The 17,545-nt window shown below is 32.1% G+C and overlaps 1 protein-coding gene across 2 annotated transcripts in view; it reads left to right on the top strand.

Annotated features, from left to right (window-relative positions):
- PPP4R3B (protein phosphatase 4 regulatory subunit 3B) overlaps nucleotides 1–17,545 on the top strand; it is a 49,893-nt gene that overhangs the window by 18,648 nt on the left and 13,700 nt on the right. For both annotated transcript variants that reach the window (XM_079791544.1, XM_079791543.1), the window contains exons 5-11: nucleotides 85–162; nucleotides 1,227–1,343; nucleotides 3,283–3,399; nucleotides 11,416–11,547; nucleotides 12,902–13,004; nucleotides 14,830–14,871; nucleotides 16,499–16,657. In XM_079791544.1, coding sequence (XP_079647670.1) covers nucleotides 85–162; nucleotides 1,227–1,343; nucleotides 3,283–3,399; nucleotides 11,416–11,547; nucleotides 12,902–13,004; nucleotides 14,830–14,871; nucleotides 16,499–16,657 — 748 coding nt within the window. The remainder of the gene's footprint in view (nucleotides 1–84; nucleotides 163–1,226; nucleotides 1,344–3,282; nucleotides 3,400–11,415; nucleotides 11,548–12,901; nucleotides 13,005–14,829; nucleotides 14,872–16,498; nucleotides 16,658–17,545) is intronic.

Below are 17,545 nucleotides of genomic sequence, written 5' to 3'. Positions count from 1 at the left end.
ATATATCATATAAATGAGTAAAGTTATACTTTTAATATTTTGTAGTAATGTTAATTTTAAAATTAACATTTTTTTCTCATGTAGGAAGATGAGAAGTTTTTGTCTGAAGTTTTTGCACAATTAACAGATGAGGCTACAGATGATGATAAACGGCGTGAATTGGTAATTTATTTATTCTTGAAATTCAAACCCTTAAAGAGCACTTACTCTTTTGGCATGCAGGCTCTTGATATTGAATTTGTTAAGAGAAAATTTTTTATAATTAGAGTATGAGATAAAATATATGTACTTAAATTATACTCTAAATAGTTATTCTCAAACTTACTGTTTTATATATTTTAGAAATTTCTTAAGATATTTTGATGTGGGTTCCCCTCTCCATGAGAGAAATTGTGTGCCTTACAAATTCCAAAATCAGATATGTGGTTTATGTTAGGACAGAACTACAGACTCATGCATTTTCTTGGTTGTAGATACAGTATAAAGATGCTTTTCTTTTTAAACAAGTGGCAAGGGGACTGCTTCTTAAGTAGATGAATGATAAATAATTGCTTCTTGGAAATTTTTTTCTTCTGAATGTGTTTATAATAACTTTTTTGAGATAAAAACCATGCCTTGGAGAAGGAAAATAGTGATTGCCGTTTACCAGCAGTTTGTTAATTTTTCAAACATTATAATCAGGTACATGGAATTTAAGAAGTAATGTAAGATTGCTGACTTAAAATCAGCCAAGTAACTTTGGTGTAGTTATTTATTAATAGCCTAGTTAGTTTTCTTATTTATGAAATTAGTCCTTTAGACTAGGGAATCTGTAATGTCCTTTCCACTTCTTAAAACCCTAATCATACTTGTGAGGCTTCCCTGGAAACCCAGCCACTGGGTATCTGTGTAGCAGGGTTTCTGTGAAAATGTTTGCTCTAATTCAAAATATTCGCCTTACATGGCATTTTTACACCTTAGTCATGAATAGAGAATAATACATAAGTATATACATTCCTCAGAGACTCCACATATAACGTGTGTACACTATAATGTTTATAGAGAGGTAATTGTTAAAGCAAGGTTTACTTTTAATGGGCTGCTAACTTCTAATGTGTCCTATGTAGGTTCTGAGGAGTCAGGATAAAAAGACAATCCTTGAGAAGGATGTTGTTGCTCACATTACCGTGTGCCTTAAGTTTATTTTTATGTGTATCAATGTCTCATTGTACTTTCTAACATTACAGGTTAACTTTTTCAAGGAGTTTTGTGCATTTTCTCAGACATTACAACCTCAAAACAGGGATGCATTTTTCAAAACTTTGGCAAAGTTGGGCATTCTTCCTGCTCTTGAAATTGTAATGGTAATTACACATTTTTTTCTTCATGTTTTTGAAATTGAGATTTGTAAAAGATTTATATTATGGATGGCAAGTACTTATTATAGTAATGCATATTGAATTTTATAATTTAAATTATGCTTCCTTGATAGTGAATTATACAAGAGTGTTTTCAATCTTCATATTTTTAATAACTTAAATTTATAATATTACTATGTAATTACTTGCATATAATATGGCTTCAGGTGAATAAAAATCCCATAAAAGACTTTCTCTTCTGTAACCATATTAATTATGTTTCATAGAAACAAATAAAATGTCTTTCCTTTTTAGACCAGTGAATAGAGTGAGGGCAGACTGAATCAAAGGTGCTCGTGTTGCAATATGGGGTTAGGGCAGTGGTTCTCATACTTTTGCTTATTAGTTTTATCCGTTGATATTTATTACATGAAAAATTAAAACTGAGAGTTTTTTAAGTATTAATTTATTTTAAAATAATAACAACCCAATTATATGTTAACATAAATAATATAACTTTTATGAAAAAATAATTTTTCCAAAACAAAATATATTTAGTGAAAAGAATGGCATTGTTTCATGTTTTTTTAAACATTTTTCAAAATTTTACTTACTGATTTGAGGGGGGGACAGAGGTAATGAGAGAGAGAAACATCGATTTGTTGTTCCAGTTATTTATGTAGTCATGGGTTGATTCTTACATGTGCCTAGACCAGCAATCAAACTCACAATCTTGGCATATCCAGATGAGCTACCTGGTCGTGGCCTGTTTCATATTTTTTACCAATACCTTTAAAGTCTGGCTTATTAGAAAATAGAGTCTCATAGTAGCTTCAGCATTTAATTTGTTGTGATACCACAGGTTGTGTAGCCTCTTGAGAACCCAACTATACTTGTGATAGACTGAGAGTGAAGAGGCTATTAATACCCTAGTATTATTTATTATTATGAAAATAACTAGTAGCCCTGCGCACAAATCCATGTGCCAGTAGCTCTCTGCGGGGCCTGGCCGCTCCACACCCGCTGCCTAGAGGCTCTCTGCGGCCCAGAGGCCCATCCGCAGCTAGGCACGGAACACTTGCCTAGTTGCCACGGTGACGGAGCAAGCATTCCACCAGGCCACTCATGCTGCCCACTCTCAGCGGCCGCCCCCCCCCTGGGACTGGGGGACTCCTGTGGGGCTGAGAGGACTGGGCACTGCCATCTTGTGGCTATGGATGCCATCATCTTTGTGATGGTTAATTTGCATATTACCCTTTTATTAGATAGGATTTATTCTCATGCACTTCCTGAAAAGAGTCTTAGACTCCTTGTAGGGATTTGCTGCACCACATTTTGAGAACTACTGAGTCGTAGAATGTTTTCAGAATCTCCTGAAGATTTTGTAACTTATGAATCATGTATTCTTCACATGTTGAAAGAGGACAAGCATTCAGAATCATTACCTTAGAAAATTAAGTTGTGGAAAAGAGTAAAAATACCCAAAGTGTTTTCAAAAGCATACTCTAATAGGAAAATCATAATTGAGAAATCAGTTACTAAGGTGTAAAGTAACTGGCAAATCCAGGATCAAAGACAGATTCTGTAAGGGTTTAAAGACTTAACTAGGAGACATCATTTTTGCATATATTTAAATCAATAATTCTTCCCTCTCCGCCCCCCAAGAAAAACCAACCTTTTGTTACAGTGTTGCTTTATAATCCTGTGCTGATGCTTAAATTTAAATTCTCTGAGTATTTATTTTGTGGTGGAAAAAAACTGGTAGAAACTAATCATTGAGCTATCTAAAACTTTTTAATATTTGTAAAAGGATAGAGAGGTTATGTATTTTGATTCTAGTACTATTAAATCCAAAAAGTTGGAAGTGTACATAGATTTGGAAAAAAGGAAAATACATCATAACATTTGTTAACAGTCTCTAAGTAATCTATTTTCCTTTCATCAGGGCATGGATGATTTGCAAGTCAGATCAGCTGCTACAGATATATTTTCTTATCTAGTAGAGTTTAGTCCATCCATGGTCCGAGAGTTTGTAATGCAAGAAGCCCAGCAGAGTGACGATGTAAGTAATAATGTTTTGGTTCTATGTGAATTACATGTAGAATAGGGTTTGAAAACTATTGAGAGAAAATCATGGCCGTTATTTTAATCTTTTATGAAGCAAAATAATAAATTTCTAATCATCTATGACTATGGCAAGCCCAGAATATTATTCTCATGCACTTCCTGAAAAGAGTCTTAGACTCCTTGTAGGGATTCGCTGCACCACATTTGTGCCAATTGATTTGCAGTGTATTTAATTGGCAATTGGATTAACTGTTTTTAAAAAAGCATATTCAAATTAGTATTGAGATTGAAATAAATGATTGTCATAGAATCAAATTCTTACATGCTAGTCTTAAAAAACTTTTCAAGTACTAATGAAATATAATTTCAAGCCTCATAGGTCAGGCACTTACTGAATATAACTAATAAGTTACTTTCACTATATTCAAATGTGTATTTTTTAGTGTGGATGAATGTTTAATAATAAGACCAATGTTGTGTTTTCCCACTACAGAAATATTTACACTTTTCCCTTAAACTATTTTTAAGACAGTATGAACATATAGCTGTAATTTTAAGTACTCTTTCTTATTTTAATGTTAAGTAGAAAAGTAACTAAAATATAATTATGTCCCTTCATTTTTTTAAAATATATTTTTATTGATTTCAGAAAGGAAGAGAAAGAGAGATAGGGAGCTAGAGAGATAGAAATATCAATGATGAGAGAGAATCATTGATCAGCTGCCTCCTGTACTCCCCTCACTGGGGATTGAGCCTGCAACCTGGGCATGTGCAGAATTGAACCTTGACCTCCTGGTTCATGGGTTGATACTCAACCATGTGGGCCAGGCGAATTATCTCCCTTCTTAATGGTTTTGAATCCCAGTGTTAATTTGATCCTTTATTATTGAATTAAACTATAGTTGTTTTATATGTTTTGTGCTTAATCTCTTAACTTGGATTTTTATGTCTGTCTTTCATAGATATTTCCAGTATTTTTTTAAAGCAATTTTATTTAGAATCGGTTTGGGCTAATGGTATAGTTTAGGCAGTAGAAAAGAAATAAAAGACATATTTTGTGTTAAATATTTTAAGGTGTTTTTTTCCTACTAATGCTAATCTGACTTTAAAGAAATAAATATCTAGTTTATCTCACTGTTGATATTACTATCTTAGTGCCATCCTTTACAAAAGGTAATACTTTGAAGTTAATGCTCAGTATTACATCATTAGTGATGAGTATGATTAAAGGTATTCATTATAAAATCTCTCAGGCCATGAGAAGAATAAGCAACTAATTCTAAGAATTCTTAACTTTCTGTTTTTATTAGAACCATTTTATTCTGTGGGGTGGTTTTTTTTGTAATTTTTCAATTACAGCTTGCATTCAGTATTATTTTGTATTAGTTTCAGGTGTGCAGTATAGTGGCTAGACAATTATGTACTTCCCAAAGTGTTCCCCCAATATTTTCAGTACTCACCTAGTATAGTTATTACAATATTATTTTTTAATATGTTTTTATTGCTTTTTAGATAGAAAGGGAGAGGGAGAGAGAGATAGAAACATCTATGAGAGAGACACATCTATCGGCTGCCTCCTGCATATCTCCTACTATGGATGGAGCAGCAACCTGGCATGTGTCCTGACTGGGAATCAAACCCAAGACTTCTTGGTCCATGGGACGATGCTCAATCCACTGAGCCATACCAGCGGGGCAACAATATTATTGACTATATTCCCTATGCTGTACTTTACTAGTACATCCCTGTGACTATTTTGTAACTACCAATTTGTACTTCTTAATCCCTTCACCTTTTTCACCCAGTCCCCCAACTACCCTCTGGCAACCATCAGTCCATTTTCTCTATCTATGAGTCTGTTTAAATTTTGCTTGTTCATTTATTTTGTAGAACTATTTTCTTGTTTGCATTTAATTGATGCATGAGACTTAGAGAAGCTCTTACTGATTTTTTTAAATATATTTTATTGATTTTTACAGAGAGGAAGGGAGAGAAATAGAGAGTTAGAAACATCAATGAGAGAGAAACATTGATCAGCTGCCTCCTGCACATCCCCCATTGGGGATGTGCCCACAACCAAGGTACATGCCCTTGACAGGAATCGAACCTAGGACCCTTCAGTCTGCAAGCCGACGCTCCATCCACTGAGCCAAACTGGTTAGGGCTGTTACTGATTTTTAACTATAAAAAGTCCCTTTCTCAATTTTTTTTCTTCTAATCATAGTCTTTAAGGCCTTTCATTTCCCTGAATTTTCTGATATCTAGCAATTTTATAATTTAAAAATCTTGTTGCCTCAAAATAATTCTTAGCCCACAAAAGAGTATAAATTATATATATATATATATATTTTTTTTTTTTTAATTTCAAAATAAAGGATCCTGCATGCTGAATTCTATATTGGGTTGGCTGCAACCTTTAAAAAGAAAGAAGAAATGAGTTACTTGTATATTCAGTGGAGTGTTGATATTTTGATGTTCTTTTAAATGCACAGCATTCAAACTCAAGTTCTTCCTGATATGATGGAGCAGATTTGTTTTTAGGATCACAATATTAACATATGTGTTTGAGACACTAGGAAATAATAACATTTTTTATTGTAGTCATTTCTGTCCAAGCTGTAAGGGTGGATTTAGCAGTAACTGCTGTCTTCTTTTTGTTATGCCACAGATTTCACATTTTTATGCTAATGGCCTTTGAAACATCCAGTAAAACTTATTTTAGAATCTGACTGAATAAGTAAAACAGCTATTACTGAACTGCTTATTTTGGCAAGTATTTTCAGTGTATTTCTCACTTAGGAATAAATTCATGTTAATTTTTTTAGATATGACAATAGCATTGGGATTTTTTATTTTTATTTAAGTATAGTTGTTGGGTTTATTTTTTAAGATTCCTTATTTTCATTTTTTAAAGGACTCTTAAAACACTTTTAATTATTTTATGCTGAAGTATTTATAAAATTATATATATGGAATTTGCTTCAAAATAATTTTGGAGGGTGAAATTTGCCATAATAAAAAGTTTTTAAAAATACATAAATTAATCTCCATGGGTTGGTTGACTGTTCAGTATTTTGTATTGAACATATCACATTTTATTTCCTAAAATTCCATCAGTTTTTTTAATCTTTTATTTGGAAGTAATTTTAAATTTGTACCAAAGTGATAATAGTACAAAGAACTCCCATATACATTTCCCCCAGATTCCCTAGTTATTAACATTTTGTCTCCTATTTACTTTATCATTCTTTTTCTTTGCTCATATTTATATATACACATTTACATATATAATTATTTTTGTTCTGAACCATTGAAGAATAAGGTACAAAAATGATGGCATGATATCCCTTTATCCCTATGTACTTTATTGTCTATCTACTAAAAACTCTGCATACATAACCACACTCTAATGATCAAAATCAGGCAATTAACATTTTTACTTCATTTAACTACAGCTCTAATTTCAGATTTTGCCAGTTGTCCCAGTAATATTCTTTTAGCCTAGACAAAAAGTTTCTGGTCTAGTGTCCAACAATTTGGATTTGTCCTGATTCACTTTAGGTTATGTCTTTGTCTCAGGAATAGTACAGAACTAACATTTCGTTCAGTGCATCATATCATGAAAATCCCCCAATTTTACAAAGAGTTTTAGTTCTGTTTGTCTCTAGGCTGTTTTGCTCTTTCACAAATGTGAGGAGTTGGACCATTAAGTTCTTCTAATTTGAGGAGCTATTGTTTCTTTTTACTAACATGTGAGAATGGATTGAAAGAACTATTGGTTCTATAATATTTGTAGCCTTCATTCAAGTTGCTGCAGAGTAAATTTCATATGCATGGCTTTTTTTTTAATTATTACATTTATATATTTTTTAAAAAATGGAAATGTTTCCGCAACATCCATCAGTTATTTTTATTCTACTTCAGAATATTCTTCTTGCCCTTACCATTCTTTCTTCTCTTACTATATATAGCTAATTTTCTCTTGATCTTACTAGAAAGTGTCAGTGGAAAATAACTTTGTCATGATTGCCACTGGGCTGATAATAACTGTCTAATTCCATAGGTTATAAAATATATCTCAATATTAAGAAGGTCATTTTTTTTTCTTAGAAGCAATGAAATAAAGTATATTCTCTATCTTTCCCAATCAGAAACTAGAGATGCCAGCTCTTAACCTGGATAATCTCTGAAAGTTCTTTGTTGCTGATTATTTTTCATAGTATAGCAAAATTCTTAAACACACTTACATAGACTTTTTTTAAAGTGTTTGCTTCTAAGAATAGTATGAGGTTGGGGTGTAATGAAATGGGAGTATCATTTCTCTAAAACTTTGATTTAAAAATAACTAAAACATTGAAATATCTCCTAGAAACTATAGTTACTCACTGAAATGTTATTTAGGTAAGGAATGCGCAAACTTTTCTGCAGTATCCTGAAGGTAACTAAGACTTGCTGGGTCTTTTGGTCTGTCAAAACTACTTAACCCTGTCACTATAGTAAGAACTGTCCATAGACAGTTTGAAAATGCGTAGGCTTGGCTATATTCCCATAAGTGTACAAAATAAGCAATTAGCCAGGTAGTTTTGTAGTTTAATGACCCTGGACTTTGACCCTATGTCAGAACATTTCAGCTAAATGATGCTGCCATTTACAGGCTGGTTCTCATTTGAAAATTATAATTGCAGAAGCTACTATGGTGGTATATATTAAAAGAAGTAAAACAAAAAGATCATAGGGATAAGCAGTCATTAATGGAAAGGAAGTTTGGGGGTTATTTTAAGACTACATTTAAAAGAGTGTTCTCTAAAATAGATATTGATGCCCCAGCATTGCAATAAATTCATTGCACTTACTCTGTAATGGCATCTATGTATGTATGTATGTATGTATGTATGTATTTTCCTTACCTGAGGATACATATATTTTTTATTTTTGGAGAAAGAGAGAAACATTGATATGAGAGAAAAACATCAATGTGAGAGAGAAACATTGATCGGCTGCCTCCTATACACATCCCCACTGAGTATTGAACCCACAACCTTGATATATACCTTGAACGGAAATTGAACCCACAGTCTTTTGGTGTACAGGACTGGCTCCAACTAATTGAACCCCCCAAACATGGCTGTAAATTTTTAGATTAAATTATTGTTTGACATCTGAAGGAATTTTCTGGTAGTTTGTCTTATCATCTTCATTATTTTGCTGCAATTGCTTGAGCATGAGTTTTCTAGCCTGTGTAATGACATAGTTGGATAAGCAGATTAAGGAAAATTGGATTTGTGCTTGTGTTTTACTGTCAGTAAAGAACTCTAGTAGACGATTAGAGTTGCTAGCTTGGAATTTTGACAGAGTGGTCCCAACTTCGGTGATCTTCTATTCCAGTTCCCTTGTTACGCCATTAGAGAAACAGGCCTGGAGGAGTTAATAGGGCCACTTAAATAGCTGGTTATTGGCAGTACTGCATTTAGAGGCTGGGTCTTTTGATTTAGCTCTTTATTCAGTTCACCAGGCTTACTCTGTTGTGTTAATTAAGAAATGAAACATGCCTTACAGAATCCAGGTGAGAGGTTATAGCACCTTGGTGGAACACAGAAATGAGAAAAGATGCATTGAAGGGGTAATAACAGTTTCACTTTACCCATGTCCTTCCTTCCCCAAGACAACACAGAACAATGCTGAGAAAGATCCCCTGGACCAATGAATTCTCCCTTGAGGGAAAGAAAAAAAGCAAAGTGAGGGTGTGACATCCCAGCCTTTCAGGGTGCTACCGAGAGAATCACTTTTTCATGCCTCTGCCAGAACACTGAGGGAATCATCTCTCAATAGCTAAGAACAAATACCACTGCACAGGTCTCAATAGCTGGTCTTAGTACCCCAGTAACAGATCCCACCTGCTGGCCCAGCCAGAACCTTTGGCCAGGCTGACTGGTGAAGGGCTTTCTTTGCCAAAGCTGGTCTGTAAAGACTGGGCAAGCTAACTGCTTCTTAAGATGCGCAGACACCAATGCAAAACTACAGAGATCATGAAGAATCAGGGAAATGTGACACCACCAAAGAAACAAAAAAATGGAGAACTACAGCATACGGGATATAGTCAATAATATTGTAATAACTATGTACCATGCCAGATGCGTACTTAGAATTATTGGGGTCATCACTTTGTAAATTATATGATTGTCTAACCACTATGCTGTGCACCTGAAACTCATATAAAATAATATTAAATGTCAACTATAATTGAAAAATGACATTTAAAGAATTAAAGATAAATACATAAGTACATTTCGGGGGGAAATGGAGAACTTTGAACTGCCTAACAAGGAATTCAAAATAATTATCTTAAAGAAGAAGCTCAGTGAGCTACAAGAAGACAATTAGATAACTAAATGAAATCAAGAAAACAATACATAAACAAAATGAATTCAACAAAGAGATAGAAACTATAGAAAAGAACCAAAGGAAATCCTGGAGCTGAAAAATACAATGACTGAACTGAAAAAGATCAGTAAATAGCTTCTACAGCAGACTCGATCAAGCAATAGAAAAAAATCAGAGAACTTGAGAATAAAAAAAAAAAAAATGAAGAAAGCCTACATGAATTAATGGAACACCATAAAGTAAAACTATACGGGATAACCAAAAGTAGGTTTACTGTTGTAATATAAATAAATAATAACACAACAATTAAAAAGTAATTTTATTTCATAATTCCTCTTTGAAGAAATTTCATTCTGTCTCTGTTGCCATGATAGAATTTATTCACTAGTGTTCAAATTTGGAAACATGGTAGAGGGTAGGGTTCTAATATTTTTTAAGTATATTTTTACTTATTTCAGAGAGAGGGAGGGAAAAAAAGAGAGAGAGAGATAGAAACATCAGTGATGAGAGAGAATCATTGATTGACTGCCTCCTGTACACCCCCTATTGGGGATCAAGCCTGCAACCCCTTGCATGTGCCCTGACTAGGAATTGAACCAGTAACCTGGTTCATGGGTCGATGCTCAACCACTGAGCCACACCGGTCGGGCTAGGGTTCCAATTTTAAGAAGTTAAGTTGCTATCACATGGTTTTGTTGGTTCTTTATTGTATTGAGTTTATAAATAAAAAATTCACAGGGATATATTATTTTTGGCTAAAAGTATATAGTTTGGACAGGGCTAGTAAAACAAAATAATGACAAAGACTGCTTTATACTGAAGCTTTCCAGAATTCTCCCAATTTAAGGCATTTGTCTTCATTCCATGCAGTTCCCTTATTTCATCTCCTTCAGTTACTACCTTTCTTCCCCCAATAATAAACATATTTTCAAATCCACCGAGTTGATGTCAGAACTTTTTGACATGAACCATCAGTTTGTATCCTAATTTAATGTTTAAGATTTCTACTTTAAAAATACAAGCAGAAGCTGCTATAGCTGCAAGCTGCTTGGTAGCTCTGTATATTAAGACCCAAGAGCATGTTGCTAATATAACAATAAATCTAGTTGGTATTAGGTCATTATATAACACATGTGCATTCTCTCTCTCTCTCTCTCTCTCTCTCTCTCTCTCTCTCTCTCTCTCTCTCCTTTCTCTCTCTCTCTCTTTCTTTCTCTTTCCTAGAAAGGATTTTCTAGTTACAAGCTGAGATAAACTGTCTTTGGGAGTGGAGAGGGTATCACATGTGTAATCTTGCTTGTTTCATCAACTTCTAAATTCATACCTGACACTGAAACCTAGAATGAGAATCTGTTAGAACCTCCAGTGAACTAGAATCACTGATAAATGACTTTATTTTCCACTTCCCTATATTAATGGTATCGTAAGGTGTAGTATGCTCTGCTTTTTTTTTATATAAGTGGATTTTTTTCTCTAGTTTGCTTATAGAAAACATTATTAGGAAGAAAAGAGCTTAAATAAGTTCATATATTCTTTGGAGGGTATTTCCTATGTGATTCTGATTTTGTTCTTTCAACTGGTATATTTGTCGTATTTCCAAACCATGTCTAATGGAAACATTTTCTTTCAGGATATCCTTCTCATTAATGTAGTAATTGAACAAATGATCTGTGATACTGATCCTGAGCTAGGAGGTGCTGTTCAGTTAATGGGACTTCTTCGTACTCTGATTGATCCAGAGAACATGCTGGCTACAACTAATGTAAGGAATTATTCTGAATTTTTTTTTTTAAGTTTTGATCTAATCAGCTGTAGGTGTTTTTTAAATGTAATTGTAAATATAGAAATTTTGAAAATGTGTACAATATTGAAAAGCAATAAATAGTTACGTATTTGTATACTTGATATTCAAGTAGCAATGGTATTCCTATAGCAGTTCACTTGTCAGAATGCAATCTTGTAATGTAGAAAATCTTAGTGAAATGTTAGCACTTCTGTTTATGACCCTTGGCCTCTGTATGTTAACTTCTTAAAAATTAATATACAACAATGTGAATATACTTAACATTAGTGAACTATAAATGTAAAGATGGTTAAATGGTAAGTTTTGTTGGTTTTTTTATTATAATAAAAAAGGAAAAAATATGCGACATCATATAGTGCATGTACACAAACCTAAATAGTATAGCCTACTACACACCTAGGCTATTGGGAATATTGCCATTGTATATGTTTTTTGTCATTGACCAGACTGTCATTATGTAATGCATAAATAAAACATTAAAAATATATCCTCTTTATTATCTAAATAAATTATACTTATAAAAGTACTTACAATTGATATAAGCTATAACATGAATTGTTTATTAAATCATTCCTTCATAATTTTTTTTAAAAAAGGAAAACAATGTGTATGAATGGTCTCAACTGAATAGTAAAAAAAGCCAATAAAAATAGAAAGACTTAAGGAACTATCCCAAAATATTAATACTAATTGTCTCAAACTAATGGGATATTTTTTTCTTTATATAATGCCCTCATATTTAGAAAACATGTGTATTATTTTTAAATTATATACAAGTATATTGGGCCAGTTGTATTAGAAAGTAGTAGCCCAGAAAATAAAAAATCATTATTTTCTAAATTTCCAAAAATATTTTAAAAATAGATTTAAATTCTGTTCTGTTTATAGTGGCTTGATAAATTGATTTGGTGGTTTTCCAAATTTGGATACATTGTGAAATAGGGGTATCAACTTTTAAATAGTTAAGTTGCTCTTATATTGCTTGATAGATTCTTTATTGCATTTCAGATCATAGCATATTTGAAAAAAATTATTCTAATTTCCTAAAAACAAATGTTTTTAATACTATCTGATCTTTTTCTTACTTTCATTTTTATTTGAATATGAAATAGATTTGATTTTTTAATTCTGCAGAAGTAAGATTAAGGTGTATATAACTAGTTTTTTGGTTCTTTCACAGTATCTTAAAGTGTCTGTTGTTTGTGTATAACCCACACTGCTAATTCTTTTTTATTTTCTCACACTGCTAATTCTTAAAGATATGTTATTAATTGTAAAGGTAATAAAGTATTTTTTAAATTCTTTGTTTCAGAAAACTGAAAAAAGTGAATTTCTAAATTTCTTCTACAACCATTGTATGCATGTCCTCACAGCACCACTTTTGACTAATACTTCAGAAGACAGATATGAAAAGGGTAGGGTTTCTTATCTGCTTATGATTTCTGTTTTTAAAGAGTGAAATAAGTATTATAAGTGACAAGCTGTTTACTTAGTTCTTTATTTGGTGTAGTTTATATATTCACAAATCATCAGCTACAATTTTGGGCTTCAGTTTATTAAAGTGGAGTGATAACCTAATGATTTTTTTTATTAAATCTTTATTGTTGAAAGTATTACACATGTCCCTTTTTTCCCCCCATTGACCCATCTAAAGTTATTTTTTAAGCAGTCTGAGCACAAATCCTACTATGGTTTTATGTACTTCCCATTAATTATTCATAGTTGTGTACATCACATTTGGCAACAATTTTTATTGATTTCTACTGTATTTCTGTAGTCTATAAATCTATTGTATTTCATCAGTTTGCAATATTTAAATAATGTAATCATACTACCAAATATAAGTAGTGTAAACAAAACCATTAATTCTTATCAGAATATAACTCGACTTATGAAATGAGATATGTGAAGGACATATTCTCTTAGACAGTTGGTTAATTTGAGTCAGTTAAGAGAATGTTTACTAAACTAATAAAGTTGTAGAAGAGGCACACCCATATAATATCATCAATTCTATTTCTGAGTATATATCCTAGGGAACATTTTTGCATATGCATGACAGATACAAGAGTGCTGTTGCTTTGTTCATGGAGGAAAATTAAAGTGTGGTATATGTATATATTGGCAGTTAAAATAATTGAATATATTTGTGTCATCTGACTAGTTCTCAAAAACGTAAACTTGAATGGGTAAAAAATTGCAGAATGGTTCCATTTACATAAATTAAAATAAATACACTTTTAACATTCAATTTAAAATAAAACACTTCCAGCATAGAGAAATATTTAGATAATAGCTTGACAGACATCCATATACATCCTATTGGCTCTCCCATTCTCATTCCACCCCACCTACCAATATCCCTCAAGGAATGCTAAATTTGGAGTTTATCACCCCTATGGTCGTTTATGTTATTAAGACATGTATAATGCATTCCTTTTCATGTTTTCAAACTTGATATGCATTGATTTCTATTGTGTATATTTATTCTGCAATTTTTTTCTTTTTACCCACTGCTTTTTGTTTTTTAATCCTCACTGGAGGATATTTTTGGAAGGAGCGGGGAGAGAGAAACATCGATCGGTTGCCTTTTATTGATTTCAGAGAGGAAAGGAGAGGGAGAGAGAGATAGAAACATTGATGATGAGACAGAATCATTGATCAGCTGCCCCTGCACGCCCCACACTGGGGATCAAGCTCGCAACCTGGGTATGTGCCCTGACTGGGAATCGAACTGTGACCTCCTGGTTCATAGGTCGACACTCAACCACTGAACCTTGCTGGCTGGGCCTGATCAATTCTCTTTAATCATTGATGTTTCTGTATCTCTCTCCCTTTCCCTTCTTCTCTCTGAAATCAATAAAAACATTTTTTAAAAAATTCAAAGCATAAATCATCTATTATTAACATTTGTGTTATTATAGAACTTAAGAAATATCTATATGGATAGACATTCAGATTGTTGGAGGATGGCTGAGAGAAGATAAAAGCTGACATATCAGTCTTATCTCTGTAATCTCATTTTTTATGAGAACATTTATAATTGTCTTTCAATATCTTGTCTGTAACAAGTTCTGTAAAAGACTGCAGATAGAGGTATAATATTTGACTGAATATAATAACAACTAATTCTTAGTGGTTATTATGTGGGTAAAGGAGATTATGTGCTTTATATATTATAGTGCCAGGGAAGTATGAGATATTATTACTGAAGTAACTGATTTTAAATTTTTTTATTAGATAATATAGTTGGATCTAACAAAAACAGCATGATTTGTCCCGGTAAGTATATGTTTTTATTTTATGAACTAATGCAAATAGTAAACTTTTTCCTCCTCAGAGTATAATTTACTTGTACAAAGCTAATAAGAAAGGCTTATGTTCAACAAAAACAGAATCCAAAAAGACACTTTTTTTCTTTATTACAAAGAAAATATTCCACTTTATCCAATATAAAAAATGGAAAACCATTTGGAATTAGGTTTTTGTTTGTTTCTGTAGATTTAGAACTTGTTTTTTGATATTTTTTGAGAAGATGTCTGGACATTGGAGATTTAGTTTGTGCTTATTTTTGAAATCTAGTAAACTAAGACCAATTAGTTAGGAATTAGTGTTTATAAGAGCCTTATGTTTAAAATTTATTTATAAATCTGAGTGGAAACACTTGCTTTTACTTGTAACATGCATACCAGGTATGGGCCTGGTAGTATAGAAAATAGCCTGTGTACCCAGCATCCTGTCTGTTCTGCCAGGTTCATCAAAGCTGTAGAAAATCCAGTTTCAAAGGAGACAGTTCAGATATTGGATGGGTAATTTTAATTAATACTGTAGATCATTGTCACAAAATATTTTATAAGTAAAATTTGGGAATTGAGAAATTAAAATAGCTTAATTGTAAGGTACTAGTTCAAGTGTTGGTTGTTATACAAATTGGTCCAGAGCAAGTAAGACTTTACTTGATTTAAAGTAGAAAAGATTTTTGAAATACAGAATTGTATTTTGTATATTTAATGGTCATTCTGTTATTTAAAAGAATGTTAATTTATTCCTGAAAAAATAAAATAGTTGTACTAAGGTGATGTCAGTTATTTTTTTCTATTCTACAAGACTATAATTCCATAAATTGCTCACAGTTTAATATTTTCTTATCTAAAACTTTTATAATAGGTGTAGGTAATTACCTATATAAGCCCCTCAATTATATTCAATTTTGATACTCAGGAAGCAGTTTGAAATCATTCCATGAATGTATAAACCAAAGCCTCTTAAAAATAAAGCTAGTATATTTCAGTAGGCCTCACATGGGTATTATGGTTTGATGTTAAAAAGATAAGTGTTTTAAAAAAAACCTGATGTAACATTTTTCACTTGATATTCAAGTAGCCAAAAATGTCCTTTCCTTAAAGATATTCTTAAAGAAAGCATATTAATTTTTCTTGGGAAATTTGCATTGCACCATTTCAGGCAAAAAGTTTGAGGTACATTCTTCTTTACTGTGGACCCTTTTATAGATTTATTAATATTAACTACTACAGTAGTATGTATTAAACATTACCAAGAAAATCTCAGTTCATTGAGGGTTTTATTATCATGTTTGTAAACTTTTATTGAGAGTTTTTTCCCTCTTAACATTATTAAATATTTTATACAGGAATTTGGTGTACAGGACTGGCTCTTAAGCTCTTATTTGCTAGTTACTAGAAAAGTATCTAGTAACTAGGTAAAATTGACAATGCTTCTGGAGAGTCTGCCTAATGAAAAAGTAAAAATCTATAGCTTCTTTAATTGATATAAAAATGAGAAGGAAATATAATTTTACTTTTGTTCTAAAATATAGGATATGAGCTTTATTCCTTTTATTGAGATGTATTGCAATATTTGATTTTCATGTGATGACTTTTCTTTGTAGATAATTATCAAACAGCACAGCTGCTTGCTTTAATTTTAGAGCTACTCACATTTTGTGTGGAACATCACACATATCACATAAAAAACTATATTATGAACAAGGACTTGCTAAGAAGAGTCTTGGTCTTGATGAATTCAAAGCACACTTTCCTGGCATTGTGTAAGTAACAATTTAAGTGAACGGTCTAGTAAAATATTTTAAGGAACAACATTTTTAATAGAGATAAAAGCCAATGATAAAACCCATGTGAATTTATTTTTTAGCAGTATATTTGCTATTAAAAAGATGATTATGAGAAATACTGATCTTTTATTTAATGGATAAGAGGAATAGGTCATAGTGCTTCCCCACCCACATATATTTGCTCACATTTAGATTCAATTAGCTTATTAATTGGGATCCCTGTGCAAAGATAGTATTTTACTAATAAAACGAGTCCTACTATCTTTTACGTCTGCTTTGTCAAATTGTCATTTAGTAGTGACTCTATATTTTTGAGATATGGGCCTTGATATATTTTTGTTGTGTAACTCAGGTTATTTATTGAACTTGTAAAATACTTGCAACAATGTTGATTTTTGGAAAACTAAATTTTTCTTTCCTCTTCATAATTTCACTTGCAAATAGAAATAAATAAGCTTTGTTCTCCTTCCAAGTAAAAAGAGTTATATGGGTATTTTCTGAGCATAAAAATTATAGTATAAACGTAAGTATTAACTTAATGTATAAAGAAAGGTTAATCTGCCTAATACTTCTTTTATTTTTAAGGCCTTAAAGTCTTCACTACCTGTACTGTTAACTACCTGTACTGTTTATTTTCCATATTTGTACAAATTTACATAAACATATTCACACATGGGGTTTTTTATTTTCTTTTTACAAAAACGGGCTTATACTAACACACTTATAAGTCCCTTAATATTACTGTAGGGAAGTGGATATGGTGTGAACCAATTTTTGTTTCCTAAACACAGTTGAGTAATATTTCTTAGAGTGGTTCTTCCACATTTATTTTACCATGCTCTATTCCCAATAATGGGATTGCCA

Source organism: Cnephaeus nilssonii (genome assembly GCF_951640355.1).
Source record: "Cnephaeus nilssonii genome assembly, chromosome: 15".
NCBI classification, from domain to species: Eukaryota; Metazoa; Chordata; class Mammalia; order Chiroptera; family Vespertilionidae; genus Cnephaeus; species Cnephaeus nilssonii.
Note: the sequence above shows the minus strand (reverse complement) of the source record. Positions and strands in the feature narration are given on the sequence as shown.